At 36.8% G+C, this 22438-nt stretch overlaps 1 protein-coding gene across 1 annotated transcript in view; it reads right to left on the bottom strand.

Annotated features, from left to right (window-relative positions):
- The window catches only part of LOC145673938 (uncharacterized), a 74762-nt gene extending 64132 nt beyond the window's left edge, over positions 1–10630 (bottom strand). Inside the window, exon 1 of the mRNA XM_081743752.1 lies at positions 10540–10630. Coding sequence (XP_081599878.1) covers positions 10540–10593 — 54 coding nt within the window. The 5' untranslated portion in view covers positions 10594–10630. The remainder of the gene's footprint in view (positions 1–10539) is intronic.
- Positions 10631–22438: the final 11808 nt, after the last annotated feature.

Raw genomic sequence — 22438 nt, 5'->3', positions numbered from 1 at the left:
AATGTCGTTTGTTAGTTTGCGGTATTCGATCACGCAAATATTAAGCTGCTTTAAAGGTAAAGTCTACACCATATGAATATGTTTTTGATGCACAGTACTTTGGTTTGTCTGTTGTTATATATGTGAAAATGAATGTTGTTCGATAATTCGAAGTTTTTTCGTGTCCCCTTGGACTTCGAATTAAAAAGAGTCCACTATATATATCAAGTGTTCTGAAAATGACACCTACAGAGAAGAGAGTGCTATTCTACAGGTCAAAATAAAGCAAAAATGCTAGAAAACGGTATACCCTCCGGAGTCTCGTTCAGCTGCTATGGAGAATCGAAAATTTCACTATGTGGCAACGTCGTAGTTTCAACAATGAAATAAAATTAAATATTTGAGTTTTACGTCCTACGTTTATGCCGGCTAGGCTAAAGGAGACAACGATGATGAGAAATAAATGAAATGGTGATATGAATCAAGTAGGAGAGAGAGCTCCTTCGTGGGTAAGTGGTTAGCGTACGCAACTTTGGCGTGGCAGACTCGGCTTCGATTCCCCGCAAGAGCTCACGTGGTTCGGATTCCAAATAATCAGTAGGTTCCGTCTCATATAGACTCGCTGCTGAAGGGGACGTTAAACTTAAAATCAAATCAACTCAATCAAGATCAACTCTTACAGTATAGGGTCACGGTGGCTCAGTGGAGAGCGTTCACGTCTGGTGCGAATGGTCTCTGGGTCGATCCCAGCTCACACCAAGTGGGCTTTCTGGTGGACAAACACCGTGTTTGTAGGTTTTCTCGGGGTTCTCCCGTTTCCTCCCATGCTATTCATTCTGTCATTTCATTTATTTTTCATCATCGCCATTTCCTCTAGCCTAGCCGGCATAATGGTGGGACATAAAACAGAAACAATTCATTTCATTTCTTCCTACAGTAAAGACCATTGTTAATCAATATGTGGTTCGCGAATCCCGGGGGCAACCAAATATTGTTGGGGGGGTCCGCGGGACAATTTATTTTCATCAAACTTCATTTTATCATGTTGGGAGTCATATATTTCGTTATTTATCCTTTAAAAGAAGAAAAAGAAGATTGACTCGAAATATGAAGTTCCTTCTGAAGAAGAACAATTCATTAACATGTCTTGTGTGTGATTCACGTTAAAATGCTGATTTCTTCCTTGCCACAACTGTAGTTTTGGTTCCAATTCAAGTCTATTTATGCTTAGATTTCAGAAAGGGCTGTAGTACATCTGATGCTATTTCCCAATACAGATCTGTGCGAGAGGGGGTTACGATGGCTCAGAGGTAGAGACCTTACCCCTGATGCGTGGGGTTCCTGTTCGATCCTCGACCAAGTAAGTTTGTGGTGGACAACATGGTGGTTGTGGGTTTTCTCGTAGCATTCCTATTTCCTTCCACATTTTCATTCCACCAATTTTTCGATCATTATTCACTTGCCTTAATCATCCGTCTCTCTCAGCCTTTATGGCATAATCGTGGGACGTTAAACTCAAAGATTTAATTTCATTTTCATTTTCAAGATCTGGGAGAGACATTTTCGCAATCTATACATATGGGAAAATAAATACAGAGACAACGTGGAGCCAGAACTATGTCTGAAATTATCTAATTTTTATGTAGACATTCGAAAGTTGGCGTCTGTAAAACATTACCCACCATAATAAATGATTTTTGAATTCAAAGCATTATTCCTAAGTAGTATGGTCAGTTTTTATATAGGCTACATGATTTGATTTGATTTTGAGTTTAATGTCCCTTTCACCAACAAGGCTATATGAGATATGGACCTAGTGGACTCCGAACCACATGAGCTCCAGCTGGGAATCGAACCCCGGCCTCGCATCACAAATATTTTAAGTGGTGAAAGTCATATTAGACTAGTTCTATTATTATTATTATTATTATTATTATTATTATTATTATTATTATTATTATTATTATTATTATTATTATTATTATTATTATTATTATTATTATTATTAATTTCTCTTCTCAACCATAGGTTGATGGGCAATGTGGAAATTTTAAAAGTTTTCCCTTCCTTGGAAGAGTTGTTTTATACTTTAATAAGGTCACTTCTTCGTAACTGCATCCAGATATTCTATTCTTGGTCTTCCTTTTCCTGGTTTTCCTTCTGCCTTTCCCTCTATCAACACGGTGATGCAATCATGGTGCGGAATAAGATAGCAAAGCACACTATTTTTTTTCCCTATTATCTTCATGATCTGTCGTCCTTCATTAGCTTCCTTTAGTACGTCTTTATACCTTTTCCTTTCGGTCCATGATATTCGCAGCATTCTGCGCCACCACCACATTTCAAACTCTTCCAGCTTGAGTATTTCAACTTTTCTCAATGTCCACGTCTCTGATCCGTAAAGCGCCACGCTCCATACCAGAATCTTACTTTTTTTCCGAACGTCCAACGACACATTTCTTGATGTTAGCTATTCATAATATTCTTGGGACTTATGCAGAGTTCTTCTGACGCTTGATTAGTGCCGTACTAAAGAGTTCGACTAACATATGTTTCCTGCACTAGTCAAGCTTTTAATATCACGCTAATCATACGTCAAAACGACTGTGTATAAGGCCCCTTATCTATTTACCAGATGCTTAGTTCAAGTGAGTGGTTATCTTAGCGACCAGCACACAAAATTTTGCAGTTGGGAGAGTATCTTAAGAAAGTTCGAGAGAATTAAGTTTTTTTTTTGTTTTTGTTTAGATTCCGTATGCAAAACCAAGGTTATGGAGGACCGATATTAAGATGGCCGTTCCCCACCGCAAGAGAGCTGGACTACAGGGCCACCCCTACCTTTCATTGCTAAGCAATTGGATAGTTGCTTAACAAATACTGGTCGAAAAAAAGACAAAAACGGCAAAACGATTAGGATTAGGAATTAGATTTCTGCTCTTTCGGCATCTATGGCCATATTAGCGCATCACTAGGATTAGGATTAAGAATTAGATTTCTGCTCTTTCGGCATCTATGGCCATATTAGCGCATCACTAGGATTAGGATTAGGAATTAGATTTCTGAGCTTTCGGCATCTATGGCCATGTTAGCCCATCACACATATGAGGGATGACGTCACTCGGAGATCACACAAGGCTTTCGAGTTATTTCTAGTTGGCCTTGGAGATCACACTATCCGGGGAAAGGGAAGGAAGGAAGCGGTCTGGGACCTGTATGTTAGGTATCATCCCGGCATTTGCTTGGTATAAGTGAAGAAAACCTCACTCAGAATGGGTGACCTGAAAAAGCTGTTACACTTTTATCAACCGAGTGTCCCCAGCGGGAATCGAACCCGGGACCGGTCACACCAAAGGAGAGAGCATTAGCAACTACGTTACGCGGGGCCACAAAACGGCAAAAGTACTGTGCGTTGACTATATATAATCCCTGTTTTCAACGACAGTTTTGTTTACGTTTATAATAATAATAATAATAATAATAATAATAATAATAATAATAATAATAATAATAATAATAATAATAATAATAATAATAATAATAATAATATTGTCTCTTTACATAGAAGAAGTCGTCCTGAATGAGTGAATGAGTGGGTGAGAAAGTAACTAATCAACTCTCAGCCAAATACAATTAAAGCTAGAAACTTGAAATATTAACAGTGCGTAGAATTTGTAAAGGAAAACCGAAATGAAATCTTTCAGTTTAACGTCCCAATATGATGTCCTTTAGGCTAAGGGAGATGCATGGGTAAGGTAAATGAATGATGATGGAATAATTAATGAAATGATAATGTGGGAGGAAACGGGAGTACCCCAAGAAAACCCACGGACCACAAACTTACTTAGGCGGGGATCGAACCAGCGACCCCATGCACCAGAAGTAAGCGCTCTACCACCGGCCAAGAAAGTGTGTGGTGGACAACATGGTGCCCGTGGATTTTTTCGGGGTACTCCCGTTTCCTCCCACTTTCTCATTCCACCAGTTCTTCCATCGTCATTCACTTGCTTTAATCATCGTCTCACTTAGCCTAAAGAACATAATGGTAGAGCGTTGAACTGAAAGAAACAGAAAAGAAATGTAGGGACAGAAAGAGTAATGTAAGGTAATTCGTGACCTCCTCTAACTAGAAGATGGAGAATTACTTTCGATAAGTTATGGAATAACGGTGATGAAATATGGTTGGCTAGCCACACATTACCCACCATTCATACAAGAAAGTGTATTACTAGTTGAGTTGAGTTTGAGTTTAACGTCCCGTTCAGTGGCTATATGCGACACAGACCTACTGATTATCGTGGAATCCGAACCACATGAACTCCCGCCGGGAATCGAACCCGGGTCTCCCATGCCAAGGGCGAGTGTATTACTAGTGTTGCCATGTGCTGTAGAACTGTGGAAAATGTATCTAAGATGACAACGTTTTGGTCTTCAAAAATTTCGTCACCTACCAGCATAAATAATTCTTAAACTTTCAAAGACATTCAGGGCATTTTCGTAAGAATTTTTTTTAGGATAGTTACTCTGTAAGACGTTCTTAAAGTTGAAGGTGGAATGTCCCCGCTGCCCTTAACTCATATCAACCCTACGTATTAGTCACATTCACAAACTTCCAAGGGAGGTCACAACACGCTTAATATAAATGAAATAAACATTAGATAGATATATTTAAACTAATTTTCAAACTGGAGTGAATTTTCCCTTTTTCTATTGACTGCCTTCAACAGCATTTGAAATGCCCGAATTTAACTTTAACAACAATAGAGATAAAATATTAAGCCCTAAATAAAACACACGCTGTGTTCCAAAAAATCGTTATTCTTTTTACAAAATTTGTAGTAGAACGTAATTTTGAAATTTGGAGTGAGTAAAGGGGGGTAATGCTCAAGCAATTTCAATCTCAAGCAGTGAAGTAATTAAGAACCTCAATGGACAAACACCAACTCGATTTTTTTAGTAGTGTTTCATGAAAATCTTGATAGTTTCTTATCAAATAATATGCTTTACACTTTTTTCTCAAGATGGTTAAAGTAAGCCACTTGCTTCACTAATATCCACTTCAAACAAGCGAAAATTAAATTAAATCTTTCAGTATTAGGATTACAAATTAGATTTCTTAGTCTTTCGGCATCTATGGCCATGTTAGCCCATCACTAGGATTAGGAATTAGATTTCTGGGTTTCCGGCATCTATGGCCATGTTAGCCCATCACTAGGAGTAGGATTAGGAATTAGATTTCTGGGTTTTGGGCATATATGGCCATGTTAGCCCATCACTAGGAGTAGGATTAGGAATTGGATTTCTGGGCTTTCGGCATCTATGGCCATGTTAGCCCATCACTAGGATTATGAATTAGACTTCTGGGTTTTCGGCATCTATGGCCATGTTAGCCCATTACTAGGATTACAATTAAAAATTAGATTTCTGGGTTTTCGGCATCTATGGCCATGTTAGCCCATCACTAGGATTAGGATTAGAAATTAGATTTCTGGGCTTTCGGCATCTATTGCCATGTTAGCCCATCACTAGGATTAGGGATTAGATTTCTGGGTTTTCGGCATCTATGGCCATGTTAGCCCGTCACTAGGAGTAAGATTAGGAATTAGATTTCTGGGTTTTGGGCATATATGGCCATGTTAGCCCATCACTAGGAGTAGGATTAGGAATTGGATTTCTGGGCTTTCGGCATCTATGGCCATTTTAGCCTGTCATGTATGAGGGAGACGTCCCTCACACTATTCGAGGAAAAGGAAGGAACAAAGGACTGGAAAAGAAAGAAAGCGACCTTGCGGACTGTTCGTTAGGTATCATCCCGGCGTTTGTCTGGTGTGAATGAGGAAAACCTCACTGAGGACGGCTGGCCTCAAAAAGCTTTATACATTTTCTCGACCGAATGTCCCAACCGGAATCGAACCTGGGTCCGCTCCCACCAGAAACGAGAGTGTCAGCGACTACGCTATGCAAGGCCACCATGAAATCTTTCAGTTTAACGTCCTACGATTATGCCCTTTAGGCTAAGGGAGAGATGGTTAAGGCAAGTGAATGATGAGAGAAGAATCGGTAGAATGAAAATGTGGAAGGCAATAGGAATACTCCGAGAAAACTCACGACCACCAGGTTGTCCACCACAATGTACTTCGCCAGGGATCGAACCAGAGCCACCTCAAACAAAGGGAATTTAATTCTAAGTCTCTAAGACAACACACAACATGTTTTACTTTAAGAATCTGAGATTTCTAACGTAATTTATTGTGAAATATACCTCCTTAAAAATCAGAGATAAATTCACCACCTATTCTTGATTGGTTTTAATCCCAAGCAGTTGATTGAGAAGCCTTAAAAAAAAGTATTGGTCACATTGTTTCAAAATAAAATAATTTATGTAGAAGGAACGGTAAATCACGCGTAGAAAGATTTCGTCTGGTGCGTAAGTTCCTTGATTCGATTCCTAGCCATGTGAGTTTGTGACAGACATCATCGTCCCGTCTGCTTCTACATTTTCAATCCACTATGTCTTTCGTAATCATTCATCTTCATTAATCTAGCTTAATGTCGCACTCTTATCCTCTTTAAGCTAGAGGAAATTGTTAATTAATGATTTGGAAATCATATCAAGGAATGTGAAGCTCAAAATATGTAAAATGACAACCATGCCTGTTGTCCTGTATGATTGCGAAACATGGTCGCTTACTCTGAGGGGAAAAGGTAGACTGAAAGTATTTGAGAAAAAGATCCTAAGACGAATATTCGGACCCAAGAGGAACGAGAATGGGGAATGGCGGAAACTCCATAAAGAGGAATTGCGTAATTTATACCGTTTCCTAAACATTGTTTGGGTTATCAAGTCTAGGAGGCTCAGGTGGGTAGGTCATGTAGCCACAATGGGAGAAAGTAGGAACGCTTTCAAAGTCTTGGAAGACCAATCGGAAAACGACCATTAGGAAGACCTAGGCACAGATGGGGGACAATGGATCTCGCAGAAATAGGAATATATAGTAGAAACTGGATCCAGTTGGCTAAGGATAGAAGTCAATGGAGAGCTCTTGTGAACACGGCATTGAACCTCCAGGTTCCATAGGCCATAGAGTTGAGTTGAGTTGATGTTGATTTCAACGTCCTTTTCAGCAGCGAGGCTATATGAGACGGGACCTACTGATTAACGTGGAACCACATGAGCTCCGCCGAGAATTGAACCCGGGTCTACCACGCCAAAAGCGCGCAGGTTAACCGCTTACCCACCGATGAGCTCACTATAGAGTTAGTTAGAATAATTACTGGAATGAGATTATTGTAGAAAACAGGAGAACCCGGAGAAACGCACAGAAACAATGTTATCCACTACAAATTCCCATGACCACGGATCAAATCAAGAACCCATCAGAAGGGAGCAATGTATCACTCAGCTACCGTTTCCCATCATCGCATTAAAGTTAGATACGTTAAGACAAGAATGACACTAAAGTATATTTACAAATCTAAAATTAAGAAAACTTAATAAATATTAAAAATCTTCAAAAAACAGCAAAAACAAAAAATAATCATGAGAAACCTCTAAGCAAAAAATATTAAAAAGCGCTAAAACACTAAAAATGATAATTAAAGAAAGCGCTAAAAATTTGTGAAATCTATTTCAAGCTAAATAAATTTATGCCTCATGTAAGATTAGTAAAAGCTGTCAACTTCACCACCTCTCTAAGTTGGCCACCTGATCATCTTGACCTGGTTCGTCTTGATCCTGCATTCTCTCATAAGACTTTCGTTACTTATTATTCTGTAAGTTGGCCACCTATCTTGGAGGTTGGCCGAATTGAAACAATATTTAGCCTATGATGATAATGATAAATTTACCTGCGTATCTTGGCCACGCAATATATCGTTTTGCTATTTTTCTTAACTCTTTCGTATTCCCATACGAGAGGCAGATGTTCTCTATTTGTGACTAGAGACAAAGAAGCAAAGATTCCCACGATTTGTTCTTGGAGGTCAATGGCCAGAACACTATCCTGATAAAGGGGTGATGAAGGAAGATGTAAATAAAAAAGCACGTACAGGAATTCCGGAAATAGTTGTACAAATTTGTTTACCCTGTCTGTTTTGGAAAAACAACTAGTAATATATGTTTCTTTCATCACCGAATAGTACTTCTGAGAAATTCTCAAGGTTAAAGCTAACCATCTCAATTGTCAACAGTTGGCAACTGAAGGCTTGTAGAAAGGCAGCGGAAGTACTCAGATATGAATTCAATTACGATCTTCTCAAAACATCTTTTGGTCCGACGGAAACTCTCGTAGCTAAATAACAAGCCAAAACGAATAAAAGAGATACTGCACGTCTAGAACGAACCACCATGAATAAAATTATTAATAACTGATTCGCTATTTTTCGAAAGGCACAGTATTAAACATAATCTACTACTGTATATGGTTATGATTACTCTATATATATTATTTAAAAGTAGCTGGAGTGCCATTGCTTAATTAAATTTTACAATCAAGTAATACTAGAAATCCTATTCTGATAATACATCAATCACACTTATTTTCTGTGAGTTGGCTACCTGTCTAAATTAGCCACTTTTCAATGAAACCGATGGTGGCCAATATAGACAGGTTGCACTGTATCTTCAACGATAATTTGATTAGATTTTAGTTTATTTAGATTCGTACAGACTTTATTTTTTTAATAAGCAATAGTAATAATAAGTACTTATGTTATTAGATAAGTTAATTAGATTCTAGATTTTAGCGCTTCTTAAGTCGGTTAATATTTTTTTTAAAATATTTAATTTTTCCACTTTTTGGTTATCCCACTAGTTTTGATGGATACCTAAACTAAAGGTAAAATATTAACTTCGTATAAAATAGGCCACCTATAAACATGCGTGAAGGTTTTTTTTTTTTTTTTTTTTTTCAGTCGACCTAACCGATACGGAATTACATGTTAACATATACACTATTACCATGTTAGCAGTGTCAGTGGTTGAGGAGTTTCATAGACAAGCTTCGAAGATTATCATCAGATCCTAATAAAAATTTGAATACGACTACGGTAAAAGCTTTCAAACAGCTACTCTTTCAAACACGCAAAGAATCATCAAAATCTATGCATCTCAGTAGGGCTATATCATGTAGCAGATGTCACTAAGGAGAGTTTTGTTGCTTTTTTTTAAAAAAAAGCTATGTTTGAAAATATAAAACGCTCTTTTTAGGCTTATGTGAGAATTCACTCTTATCCTACGACATTAGAGTCCTCGCTCATTTGTCTACAATCATTTAAATAAGTAAACGAACAGATCTGATGTTTATGCGAATCCTGGAAGAGCTTGTTGTTCAACACCTTCGTTCTTGTCACACGATTTACGCTTCACGCTGATAATTTTACATATCACGCACTTATTTAACATAAAAATAGTCCAAGTTTCATGAGAAGCTGAGTGGCTTTATATACTCGCTTTCTGTGTGTGCAGTTCAAGGTTCGATTCTCGGTTTGAGTGTATGTGATTCAGGCCCTTTGTTAACCACTGGATATTGTTTCATGAAGTCTTGGTCATAATATGTCTCCTTAAGCGACTTAAGTAATTCGTGAAAGTAATTATAGACCCAAGAGTTCTTCTCCGCTAGACTTTAAATGTATCCATAATTAAATCCAAAATAAAAATGCATATGATACATTCAGACGGTGTGATAAGCTAGCTTCGATCTTTAGAGATATTCTACAAAGATCTCTCGTGTCAAAATAACACGTTCGTTCTTTATAATGGATGTCAAAGTTGGACTCTCGATGACAATACATGTTTTTCGGATCTGACATAAAACTGTAGTTATTCATACCTCGGAAATAAACATTGAGCTTCAAACCTAGAATATCCAGAGAATTTAATTACTGCGTAATATTTCAACACCAAACATGTTCAAAAGAAGTAAAAAAAAACTTCCAAAACTTTCTTCGTGGTACGTAGTTTTAGAAATAACAACACTAGGATTAATTCTATCATTTGTAAGAAAGTTATGAACGATTATTAACAGTTATTAATCAACTTTCTAACAAATAAAATGAGTTTCGGTCAGGAATTTCCACTCGTTTATATTACGAATTTCGTTTATATTACTTTCCGTAAAGATGCAAGTTCTAGTAAAACTTAAAGATAAAACGAACTAAATCAATTCAAATTATGTATCTCTGTTTTTTTTAAAATGTACACGTTTTCATCCATATATATTATAAGAGTTATTAAACGAAAACATGAAAAAAAATCTTTATCCGTGGCTAAGTAATAACAATCTCAAAAAAAAAAAAAAAAAAAAAAAAAAAAAGAGTTGACTCCCAAATTACACAATGGCACTTAAAACTATACTCTATAGCACACAACACACGAATTATTCCAATCAACAAATTACAAAATAGTATACAGTTTTTGTATAAATAACAGTAAATATTGAAAAATAAAAAAAATAGTTTTGCATCTTAGCAAAGAAAAATCTTATTTGCTTTATTAACTTTAATTACTTTATATGTAAAGTGCATGATTATTTATTATCAAATAAATTTACATTATTTACTTACCGTCAACATGGCAGCACAAAAGTGAAAAGCTACAATTAACTTAAGGTTCTTCATGTCGAGGGTTAGTGCTGCTGCTTCTTCCTACTCCATACACACACTGTGACCGGTACCCTGACTTGGGTCTGCCTCTCAGGGTATTCTTTCCATCGTAGCCAGGCAATTACGATTATTAATCTGTGATTACCTTCTTAATATCACTGTTTCACACTGTTGCACTAGACTTTTTTTTAAGGACAGAATTTGTAATTATTTTCTGCAATTATTAGTTTCACGTCAACACAATAACTATTAAGTCAGTTACAAATCTAAACAAATTTTTAGAAGAAAAATAGCCATACAAATAACTAAAGAATTGTTTTTGTACTTTAGTAACAACAAATTCTGCAACTCAGTGTTGGTAAACCCTTACAATTTTGTCGCTTTTTATTTAATTCTCGCATCACAGGATTTGTTATATATATATTCAATTTCTTAAGTCACAACTGTGCGTTCTAATTTATGAGTTACTCTGGATTAGGATGTTTCGTACTTAGATAATCAGGTGATTCTAATAAAAAGTGTCTTTGGAGAAGTTTTGAGACTGAAAAACTTGCTACTATGTTCTGTAGTTTCACTATTTAGTACCTATAACACTCGCTAGGAGTAACATAAGCAGCACTGAACCAACCCCAAATTGAATGATAATTTGCTGAATTCTGTAAGGGTGATATGCTCTGTAGTATGGGTATAGCACTTGGTTCCAAGTATTCCAGTAAAAGCTACACCTAAATTCTTCTGTATATATGTCATTGCCATATCGTTTAGTGTCTTTTGCGACACAAGTAAATCCATTTAGATCGAGAGAAGTTTTTTTTTTCAGTACAGATTGTCTGTGTACTTTTTTTTTTTAAAAAAAAAAAGAACAAACGATATTTCTATGTATGCTACACTATAAGTAAGAAAATAGCATATTTTCGCAGCGGATCTTAACAAGTTTCAAAATAAGTTTTAAATACTAAGAGTGAAATGTGAATACACACAACCAGAGGATCTAAAAGAAACCAATTTATACATATCCGTATCACATACGATTTAGTAATTAGAAACTCGATACAAAAAGACTAATTTTAATTAATATTTGCTTCTATACCATACTTTTGTATCTATTAAACGTCCTCACAACATTTCGATCATTAGTATGCGGTCCAAGTAAAAAAATTATTGTTCATATTTGGTTATAATCATATTTTCTTTGCAGATGTAGTTTTTTTTTTTTTTTTTTTTTAGTGATGGCTCACATCGAGGGCAATAAGGAACTAGCAAATTACGAAGTAGGACATGTAGATTTAAGAAGCAGAAATCAGAAACTGCTTTGATGATCCATTTGGCGTGCACCAAAGGTGGCGTGCACCAAACGAGCTTCTACCATTTGACTCAATCGGCATTTGTCACAATAACTTTCGTAAAATTTATTCAATTTTAATGAAACTTGGCATCTTGCTTCCTCCAATTTTAGAAAATAAGTATGTTATTTGGTGTTAAAATTTCTTGAAAGTAAAAAGCAAATGGGGGTAAAGTCAATCCCATGTTTCAAGTTTCCAAGGTCAGTCAAAAATCATCACATAATCCTCTGTAACATTTTTTTGTTTGATGTTATAAGTCAATCAAATTTCGTAAGAATGAACTTTATACTTTAGCAAAATTAATTGACTGTCACATACTTTCCCTAATCGTTACAATTGCGTTACAATGGGCTACAAAATTGACGTCAACATCTGTCAAGGGTCACTGATTAAATTGCTGTTCAAATCTGGTGGTAACTTACACGGGGACTTCACGAGATGCCAATAAGCTACCCAAAACAACAATTAGTTCTTTATATATCTCATATTTTTTCTAACTATAAGATCCAAAAGGCTAAGTTTTTATTGGTGTGTCTTCGAGAAAATTGACGTTAAACTTTGTAACAAGTGAAGACTAAGTGAACGATTATGGAAACAAAATATAAGTTAGCTATCAATGTATAGTTAACCACAAGAGTTGATTTGTTTTTCAGTAAACTACTTTCGACAAAATTGCCCTTAACCTTTGCCATCTGCAACATCAACACAAAACGTATTATTTATACAGGGTGGGCTAAAAGTCGTTTGATAGCCCTAACACAGGAAAAGATGTGTTAAGTTCCCACGTTGTCCATAAATGTCGCTTGGGGGCCCTAACAACCCGAGGAACACAATTGTCTACTACAGCCATCATGTTGGAGCCCGTCATCTTAAACATCACTTGATATGTTTAAAATAAAATGATCGGCATGTGACACATACTTCATATGCAGTTTTCGCAGAAGTGTAATACCGCTGACCCTTTTGTCCTATCGCTAACTGTTCACTATATATGGCTTGTGTTTCTTCTGTTTATTCCCTTACAATATATTCATGAAACAACCACATTCTGCAGCATTGGTGTATACAACATGCCTCTTTCATTTCTCATGATGGTTAGCAATGCCTCCGTACTAACGGCAGCACTTGCATCCTACGTTCACTGCACAAATGCTGTAAACTTTGAATCTTGACTGAGTACACCATGGCTTTAAGGTAGCTGGCCCCACAGGTAGAAGTGAAGTCCAGAAAGCGTTGTGAACGCTTCACCGGCGTCCGACGTCCGATTCACCTTATGGTTGATAAATGTAGTTCCGAAAACTTCGTTCACAGTGGACAGTGTCTCCATCCTATTAGAAGAACGTTGAGCATAAGCCATCCTTCGAGAAAACTAGTGACAAGATCTCCTCATCCAGATCTCTTCCCGTCATTGAATGATTCTTAAATGCATATTTTTGGATACAGCAGGTTATAAGACTAAGACTGAAACGCACTACAACAGTTAATGGGTAGCAATTTTGGTGTTACTTAGCTACAAAACCCGTTCTCAACATTCTCGGAAGCCTTTATCTCTTCAAAAATGTACTATATGGTCTCATTTATTTTGAAAAAATGTAATTCTAATGTTATTGGTTAAAAATGTTCATGCTTGGATAAATTCCTAATTGCGCTTACAAATAAAAATAAGTATCTCAACTTTGAGGTCATTTTCCCCTGATCTCATGAACAAAATATGTTTGAAAATAATTCCATTGGTTTGAGTGTCCTCAGGTTAGTATGAAAACCGCAATTAGAAATTCAATCAAGTGTGGAAACTTTTTACCAGTTGCATGGGCGTTAGTCCTTTATTTGAAAATTATATACAGCATCTTTTACTATAACATTTGATCATAATACCTCAAAAAGCCTTGGAGAAACTAATGCTTGTATGTAAGAAAGTTTCTCGCCCATAATTTTATAAAAACATTACTCATCATAACTACCTCACTTCAAAACTATCCGCACCGTGGCTATTACCCCTGAGCAATGTAAATTTTTGGAAAAGTTGTTTCCAAGAAAGGTGTAAATGGATGTGTGTTTAGCTAGGTAAATTCAATAAGAATAAATTATTTAGGTACACTGGTGACCGTAACCAGCCTAAAAAGACAAAAGAAAGAAAGAAATTGTTTTACGAAACGAAAAAATGAAATATGAATTCTTCCAGTTTTACATCCCACAATTATGTTGACTAGACTACAGAAGACGGTGATGAGGAGAAATGAATGAAATTGTGGTATGAATAAAGTTGGAGGAAACGGGATAACCCCAAGAAATCTCACGCACACGATGTTTGTCCATCACAAAGTCCATTGGGCGCGAGCTGGGATAGAACCAGGGACTCCACGCACAAGAGGTGAACGCTCTACCCACTAAGCCACCGCGACCCCCGTTTCACGAAATAAGTTAACATGAGATATTTCTATTCAATTGATTAGAATGATCAATTCTTCGTTCTTAATTGTAAGCTTTCTTTCTTGCCTTCCGACGTGAAGGATTTGAATTCGATTCCCGGTGGCGTGCATTAATTCAGATCTGTCGTTAAAGTGTAAATCAACGTCTCATAATTTCTTTTCCCGTTGGTCTAATGTCTAACGTGCTAGCCTGGATACTAGTTTTCAGTCTCTGTGGTCTAACATTCAAAGTTTTACGGTGGCTCGGATTCTACCTTAAACTGTAAGTCTATGTCTCTTATAGCCTCGGCGCTTAAGAGGGACACTAAACTTTAACAAGTAAAAAAGCACGTCTCATGTAACGTGCCTCATGTACCTCCTGAAATACGCCGTAACAAAGCAACCTGCCATACATAACTGTTATGTGGGTTGCATAAGTGACGTCAATTTCAAAACTGAGAAGTAGGGCATGGATTTTGAAAATCGTATATGCATATATACGAGTTTAGAGGTTGCTGCATATTCTAAGGGTGTTCGTGTATTTCTGCACATATTTGAAACTAGCTGAATATACCCATTCTTCGCATGGAGATTGTACTTGAAAGTCAAAGACTGAGAGTATCGCCATTCATTTCAGCGACCGCGAAAACTATGGATTTGACATTAATATAGGTCATTTTTGGCTATTTTTACATGTCTCGGCACCCCCTCCCCCCGCTGACCTTCGGCCCGAATACAATGGTACCTGATTTTTTGCAAGTCATCGCTAATGCAAGTGTCACCATTGATCTCAGCGACCGCGAAAGCTATGCATTTGATACTAATGTCGGTCATTTTCTACCAAAGGCCCCCCTGAGACTCCTCTGGTTCGAAAGTTTAAAAAAAAAACGCTTCGTCTTAATGTGCGACCTGGACCAATGTACCCGTGACCAAAATTTGGTAACTCTCGGTCCACTTGTCTGGTCCCCAGGCTGCACCCATACAGACAAACACACAAACAAACTCTTTATTTTATTTATATTAGATTACGAATAATTTACGAATCATTTAGTACGCCACGAATCGGTATTTTCTAGTTTATAGGATATCCATCAAGAAGATATTTTACCTACTCTATGAATAATAGGAATACTTGTCTCTAAAATCAAGATATTATTTTTATTGATTTACTCGTACATTTTTAACAATTGATGAATCAATTAATCGTCTGGAAACTCAGGCTAAATTCCTCTGAGTCAATAAAAAAACTTTTCAAAAATATATTAGGTGCTTAAATTAATTCTCTCTGTTGATGAACATAAGGCAGTAGTTGTCTTACTGCAGCACAGCGGACTGTGATTGGATATCTATTTGGAAGTGCTATCCTTGGGTTATCAGAGCACTATTTGACCTTCGAGTGAAGTGAAAGGAACATTTGTTTTCAGTATCTTGAACATGGTGGGCTTTGTGCCTGAAAAACAACATTTGCGGGAAGCGCTACTCTTCTGCTTCCAGCTTAAGAAATCTGCTGCAGAAATTTATCGTTTGCTAATGTAGGCGTAATGAGAGCATGCTCTATCGAAAACAACGTGTAGAGAATGGTTTCGACGATTCAAAGACAATGATTTTGACTTGAGCGACAAAGTACGTTCTGGTCAACCGAAAAAGTTCAGACTTAGTGGCACTACTGGAAGAAGATTCATCTCAGATTCTTAAACAGTTGCCTCAAACTCTAAATGTTGATGAATGAACTGTTAGTAGGCATTTAAAATCCATCGTAATGATCCTGAAAGTGGGGAACTAGGTGCCACATGAATTGACGGAAAGACATATTGCAAAACGTTTAACCATTTATGAAGTGCTACTTCAAAGACATAAACGGAAGTCATTTTGCATCGCATTGTAACCTACGATGAAAAATGGATTCGTTACGACAATCCCAAGCGCAGAAAATCATGGGTGAGGCCCGGAGAACCATCAACATCAACGCCAAAACCGGACATTCATGGAATGAAAAACATACTGTGCTTTTGGTGGGATCAAGTTTGTGTGGTTTATTATGAGGTGCTTAAACCGGGTCAAACGATGGATTCTGATCGCTATCGCAATTAGTGCATCTGAATCAAGCACTTCAAGAAAAACGACCGAAGTATGACCAGAGACACGACAAAGTGATTCTGCTCCATTACAATGCCAGACCACATGTTGCAAATGTAGTAAAAGAAACTTTAGAGGAATTACGATGGGATGTTTTACCCCACCCGCTATATTCACCAGACGCCCCACTTTCCGGCTACCATTTGTTTCGATCCATGTAGCATGACCTTTCTGATCAACACTTCAGAACTCTTTAAGATATCCAAAATTGGCTCGATGGATGGATTGTCTCACAGGAACCCGCAATTTTCTGTCGCGGAATATTGTTCGATTACTTGTTTCAAGTGATCCAAATCCTGCGGGTGCGCGGAAAACACCTCATGTTTGACAATACGCCACATGGGGAAGTCGCATGGTGTAAGATCACATGAACGGGATTACCAATCTACCGTACCACGATCATCAATACATTCATCGAAATGTTGATCCAAGGAATCCTTACAATACCACCAAAGTGAGACGGTACTTCATCGAGTTGCCACGTGAATTGAATATTTTCGTAACAACATTATTTTCAAGTTTTGGATTGATAACTTCCTGCACTCGTATCGGTCTGCACTGATCGTTCAATTTTGGTTGAGAAAATCATAATTGATCCCTTCCATTATAGACTACTAAACCAGTAACAGCATCGTCTGTGAGTACAGATGTTGTTTAAGAAATCGTTCTGGATGTTGATAACGATTCAATTGTTGTCTTTGCTCTTTACAATTCTTATAACAAATCCGTTTCTCATCAAATGTGACAGCCGATGCAGGAAAGCTTTTCGGTTATTCCTTACAGTCAGAGAGCTTCATAGATGGCGCTACTTGATCAATGTCAACTCATGTGGACAGACTGCGCGGGACAGTCTAACGACAGCGATATGAGGCATGCAGAGCTCGACTTGAATTGCACGAATATCTTTCCAAGGGTATGCTTCCATATAGTGTTGCTGAGGACTTCATCCGAACGGAGTTTATTTTGCAATACTGTGTCATCGGAACAAAATGTAACAAATGAACGGCAAATGATGTATTTATTCCTCATTCCTGGGCTAGATGATTTGTTAAACTTTTTTGCATCTTGTGCAGAATAACCCAGTTTAAACTCGTGATGAAAAATCACTGGTAATTTCATATTTTCTACGGTGCACCTTCATACGACCCTGTTCAACAATACACAAAATGCTGACTGTTTTAGTATTTCAGCCTGTTTGCTTTTCGTGTACAGAGTTTGTGATGTTAGGCGCGTGACATTAGAATATTTTGTGTTGTGTTCCTGAGGTTAATGTCTCTTCAGGTGTCAAAGCAAACATTTCGTTGGCACCAACCAAATTTCACTTTCGTTGAGTTGTGTTTCTGTGCTTTATGTCTTTATGAAACAGCAAAGTTAAGAACGACAGGACATACTATTAACATGGTTCTGAGCAGTGAAAATCCAGTGCAGTTGACTCTGCGAGGACCATAATCTAAGGTCAACCACACAGTATAGAATGTTTCCACCCCAGTATACCACCGCGGAGCAAGTTGTTTTACAGGACCACGTTTTAATAGAGGATAAGCAAGATTTTAGTTGAAACAGGGGAATAACGGTGAAGACGGGGACTTTTCTTTGGACCACGGTTAATTGAAAATAGCATTCATTGGTCTCTGTTATCGTTGTTGGTCTGATACCTATCGATAAAAGACTTACGGTTTCTCACATTCATCCTGAAATTAGATTGAAAATCTAAAAGCTCTTTTTATTACTAAGTACTACGAATTATCTTTGAGCTATCCATTGCGTGATGTGTGGTCAAAGAAACGATTTTCGTCATTATTTCTGTTCTTGAGGATCGCGGTGGCTCAGCGATACAGCGTTCAGCTCTGGTGCATGGGATCCCTGATTCGATCCCAGTATGCACCAACTAAGCTTTGTGATGGGCAAACTCGTCTACGTATATTTTCTAGGTAGTTCTCCCGTTTCCTCCTACTTTCTACACTCCACTATTTTCATTCATTTCTCATTATCACCGTTTCCTTAAGCCTACACGACATAATCGTGGGACGTAAGACTAAAATATTTTATTTCATTTTCGTTTCTGTCTTTTCTAGTTTGCAATTCGCTTTCTCCTTAATCCAAACAGCTCCTCAGTTCCTCAGATGGAGAGAACTCAAAACCTTATCATTCTACTTTCCCCTTACCAGTTTGGCTGTTGTAAAGATTAGAGATGACCTTAACCGGTTTCTGGTGGAACCGGTTTTCGGCTCTGAACGGATCCGGTTCCGAAACCGGGTCTTCGGATCCAGTTCTAGAACCGGTTCCTAAGATCCGGTTTTGCAACCGGGTTTTCAGATCCAGGTCTGGAACCTGTTCCTAATATGTGCTTTTGGAACCGGGTTTTCGGATCCAGGTCTGGAACCGATTCCGGAACGGGTTTTGAAAACCGGATCTCCAAGACCCGGAACGTTGTGACCATCCCTACTAAAGATAGGCCAATGCGGAACAAAACCATTGGGTTTAGGAAATTGCACTTTTCTACAAATGCTCTCGTTAGACTCGAAACTATTGCTAAGACAGGGTTTTCACAATTCGAATGTATTCAAGGATACGGTAAGCTTAGAAAAAAACTCGCTATTATTGTGTTGAAACTTTAATTTATAGGGTCATATTAATGCCATGGATTTTGGCTGGCCCTCGTAATTGGGCGGTCATATTTCAAAATTTTATAACTGAAGAGCAAGTAGCACTCTACAGCATGCTAGTTGCAAGCTCAGCTGGTTTCCTTAATCGTGCCAATCTACTTAGTTTTGTTGTGTTTCGGCTTTGGTAAAGTGTATAGGGGAGGAAATGTTATTAAAATGTCTCTGCTCTTTCCCGCCAATTTGGTTCTTGCTTTCTCACAACCAATAATACAAGAGTACGGTTGATGTTCCGTTAGCGTCAGCTGTGAGACGCTCACATCACGTCTCGTCGCCCACATATCAGCGGCGTGTACTTGTTTACCGGTATGAGCTACTACTGACCTTGTAAATTATTATTGTTGTTGTCGTCGTTATTATTATTATTATTATTATTATTATTATTATTATTATTATTATTATTATTAATAATAATAATAATAATAATAATAATAATAATAATAATAATAATAATAATAATAATAATTTATTATTATTGGGGAATCATTCCGTACCAGTCTATGAAAAATTCTGTGTACAGCAACGCAACACAAAAATGCAAAACATCATTACAATTGCTATGCCGTTGCGTTGATGCAAACCGTTACGGATTTTTTTTAACTGATTTCAAGAAAAGTTCATTGATGCGTTAATTTAATTGATTCTTCAATATGCACGCCACTATTCTGTTTCGAATTTCATGTAGTCAATAGAACCATTAAGTTTAAATAAGTCCTCGGCGCATTTTTGAAAGAAATTATGTTTCTTCAAATTTTATGTATGTTTTATATTGAACAGTTTCTTTGGGAATGTCTGTCTCAAGAATGAAACCAAATAAATGAAATGTAGCTGAGTAGAAGAAATAGATGTAATTTTTTTATGAATAAGTGCGGCGGTTTTGAAGTAAATGGAATATAAGAAGGCGTATACTGTGCACATCTTACTATGGGAAAAGATCAAGACTCTGATTGGTCGAGAGATAATGACGTAACTAATGATGAATAAACATCAAAAGTTGTGTCAGCCATATTGTTTTTGGAATTTATTTGCCATTTGTTAAGATTACAAGATATGTTTCTTTGAAATATCTTATATTGTATAATCGGTCTCCCATTGTGTAAGTATTTTGAAACTTCTGTTACACATCAAACAATTTTAGTAGTGCTACAAATCAAAAACAAAATTATTTTTCATGTCGCTTTTTTGTGCCTGAATGTAGCACTTTCGTTTCAAGATTTAGATCTTGTTTATTCATTCCAAAGAATACATAATTTTTATAAATGAAGCAGTAAACTATAAAATATAGGCGCTTTTATGTTGCAAAGCATAATGGTCAGTCGAATTTTAAAATCTTGGAAAATCTTAAATATAAATTGAAAAAATGTTTTAATTTGCCATGATTTGAAACACATTATAAACAACATTTCTTTTCTCAGAAATGTGCACTTGAAAGAAAAAACTTCTAAATTGCATGTGATTGGCATTAAAATTTATTTAATACATTGGGTGTTTCTAGTGACTTTTAGCTCAAGATTAGCCAATGAGGTAAGCGAACTACATCCTGTACAGGTGATGGTGTCGATGTACAAAGGGTACGTCCATAGACGATGGCTCCAGTTAGTGTGCCTAGTTATTAAGGAGAAAAAAACAATATTATTTAAATGTTTGTATCTCTATAGAATGGTGCAGATAAATAATTCATACGTATTCGCTTTACGGCCTACATCATGTACTCTTCACTTGATATTTATTCGTTTCATAGCCAGTAATATCAACAAGTGGTACACCGCATCTTCGACTGTTCACCCTATATTTTTTTTTCGCACAGGTGACGAAGGTTGATTAACTAACGTTCCTCATGATTTGAGTCTATCCTTGACTGCTGTCGGTTTCCTCCTTGATTATTAATGTCAAATGTTGTTTATTCCTTTGTACAGTATTTCTGAAAGTGTCTCCTTATCTCTCTTAGTGGAACCTTGCCTTATTCTCCGTAAACTAAATTGAGTCTTTTGAACGGGAATCTTCTTTGGTTAATTCAAATGTTTATTTTAAACCGAAATGTTAAAGTTTCCTGCTTGCGGCTGCGAGAGTTTAAAATTTAAAACTGGTGTATTTTGGTAAGATTGAACATAAAACAAATACGATATGAAAACAGCGTATGATAACAACTGTAAATATTTTTTTGATTGAAGAATAATTTAAGTCTGTTAATTTTATAATGTTTTAAAAAAATATTCCATCAGTTGTTTGGACAGACGGTAATTCTGTCACATCAGTTTGCTAAACAAGACGCCATGATTATTACTTTTGTAAACACGTTTGGATACACCTGCTGAGACTGATTCCGCAAAAGTAAATTCATAACGTAGGATTACAAGTGCAATATCTAATTTTTATAATTGCATACGATAGTCATACCTTCCATATAAATAATAATCTTTAGTCAATAATTTCCGGATGACATAACATATTGAAATACGGTTTCCCATATCTTGCAAACAATTAAACTCTCTACGTGTCAAAGAAAACTGTACTTAAAATTGTTCACTTATTTCTCAGTTATTCTGTCAATAAATGTTACACATTTTTCTGAGGACTGTACTTGCAGACAGTTTCCATTTTCTCAACACATGGATTATACTAAACTAGTGAAACATGTATGGCATTAAAAACATGGTTATTTGTTTTGATGATTTGCAATTGAGAACAAAGTAATGGCAATATTTATAAAACCGAGTTGATTCTGAGTAATATAAGATACATGACTATATATATACGGGGCCGGATTTACGGGGGTGCAAAGGTGCACGTACACCCCCCCTTCGTTGTAAATATACACTACCTAAAGTGAGAAGCTAGCAGTGAGTTTTGCAAAATCAATAGTTTAAGTCAATTTTCTGAAGGTCGAAGGAAAATAATTCATCGAGAGCAGACACTTAGCATTTCCAAAGGAATTCCTCATTCACATCACAGATGCCTAAAGGCATTTAAAAAACTCAAATTTAATTCAAATATATTGATAGTTATTGGTGCACCTCCCCTCAGAGAATCCTGGATCCGGCTATAAAAAACATAGTTATAAAATTATTGTCTCTAATCGACTAGTTGCAAAATCCTTGCACTGCTTTTCTCTCATGCAAAACATGTCTAAAAAAAGTTTTCTTGCAACATAGAATTATAAATGCTCTGATTATATAGGCCTGCCATATTTTATCCATGAAAATACGGGACACTTTCAACCGTCCTCCCTCAAACTTTCCAATATAATCCAATGATTATGAACAACAGTATGACAGGCGAAAGTTTCCTAAACTGCAGCTATTTTTCTCTC

Source organism: Thermobia domestica, chromosome 17 (assembly GCF_964235325.1).
Source record: "Thermobia domestica chromosome 17, izTheDome1.hap1.1, whole genome shotgun sequence".
Taxonomy (NCBI): Eukaryota; Metazoa; Arthropoda; class Insecta; order Zygentoma; family Lepismatidae; genus Thermobia; species Thermobia domestica.
Note: the sequence above shows the minus strand (reverse complement) of the source record. Positions and strands in the feature narration are given on the sequence as shown.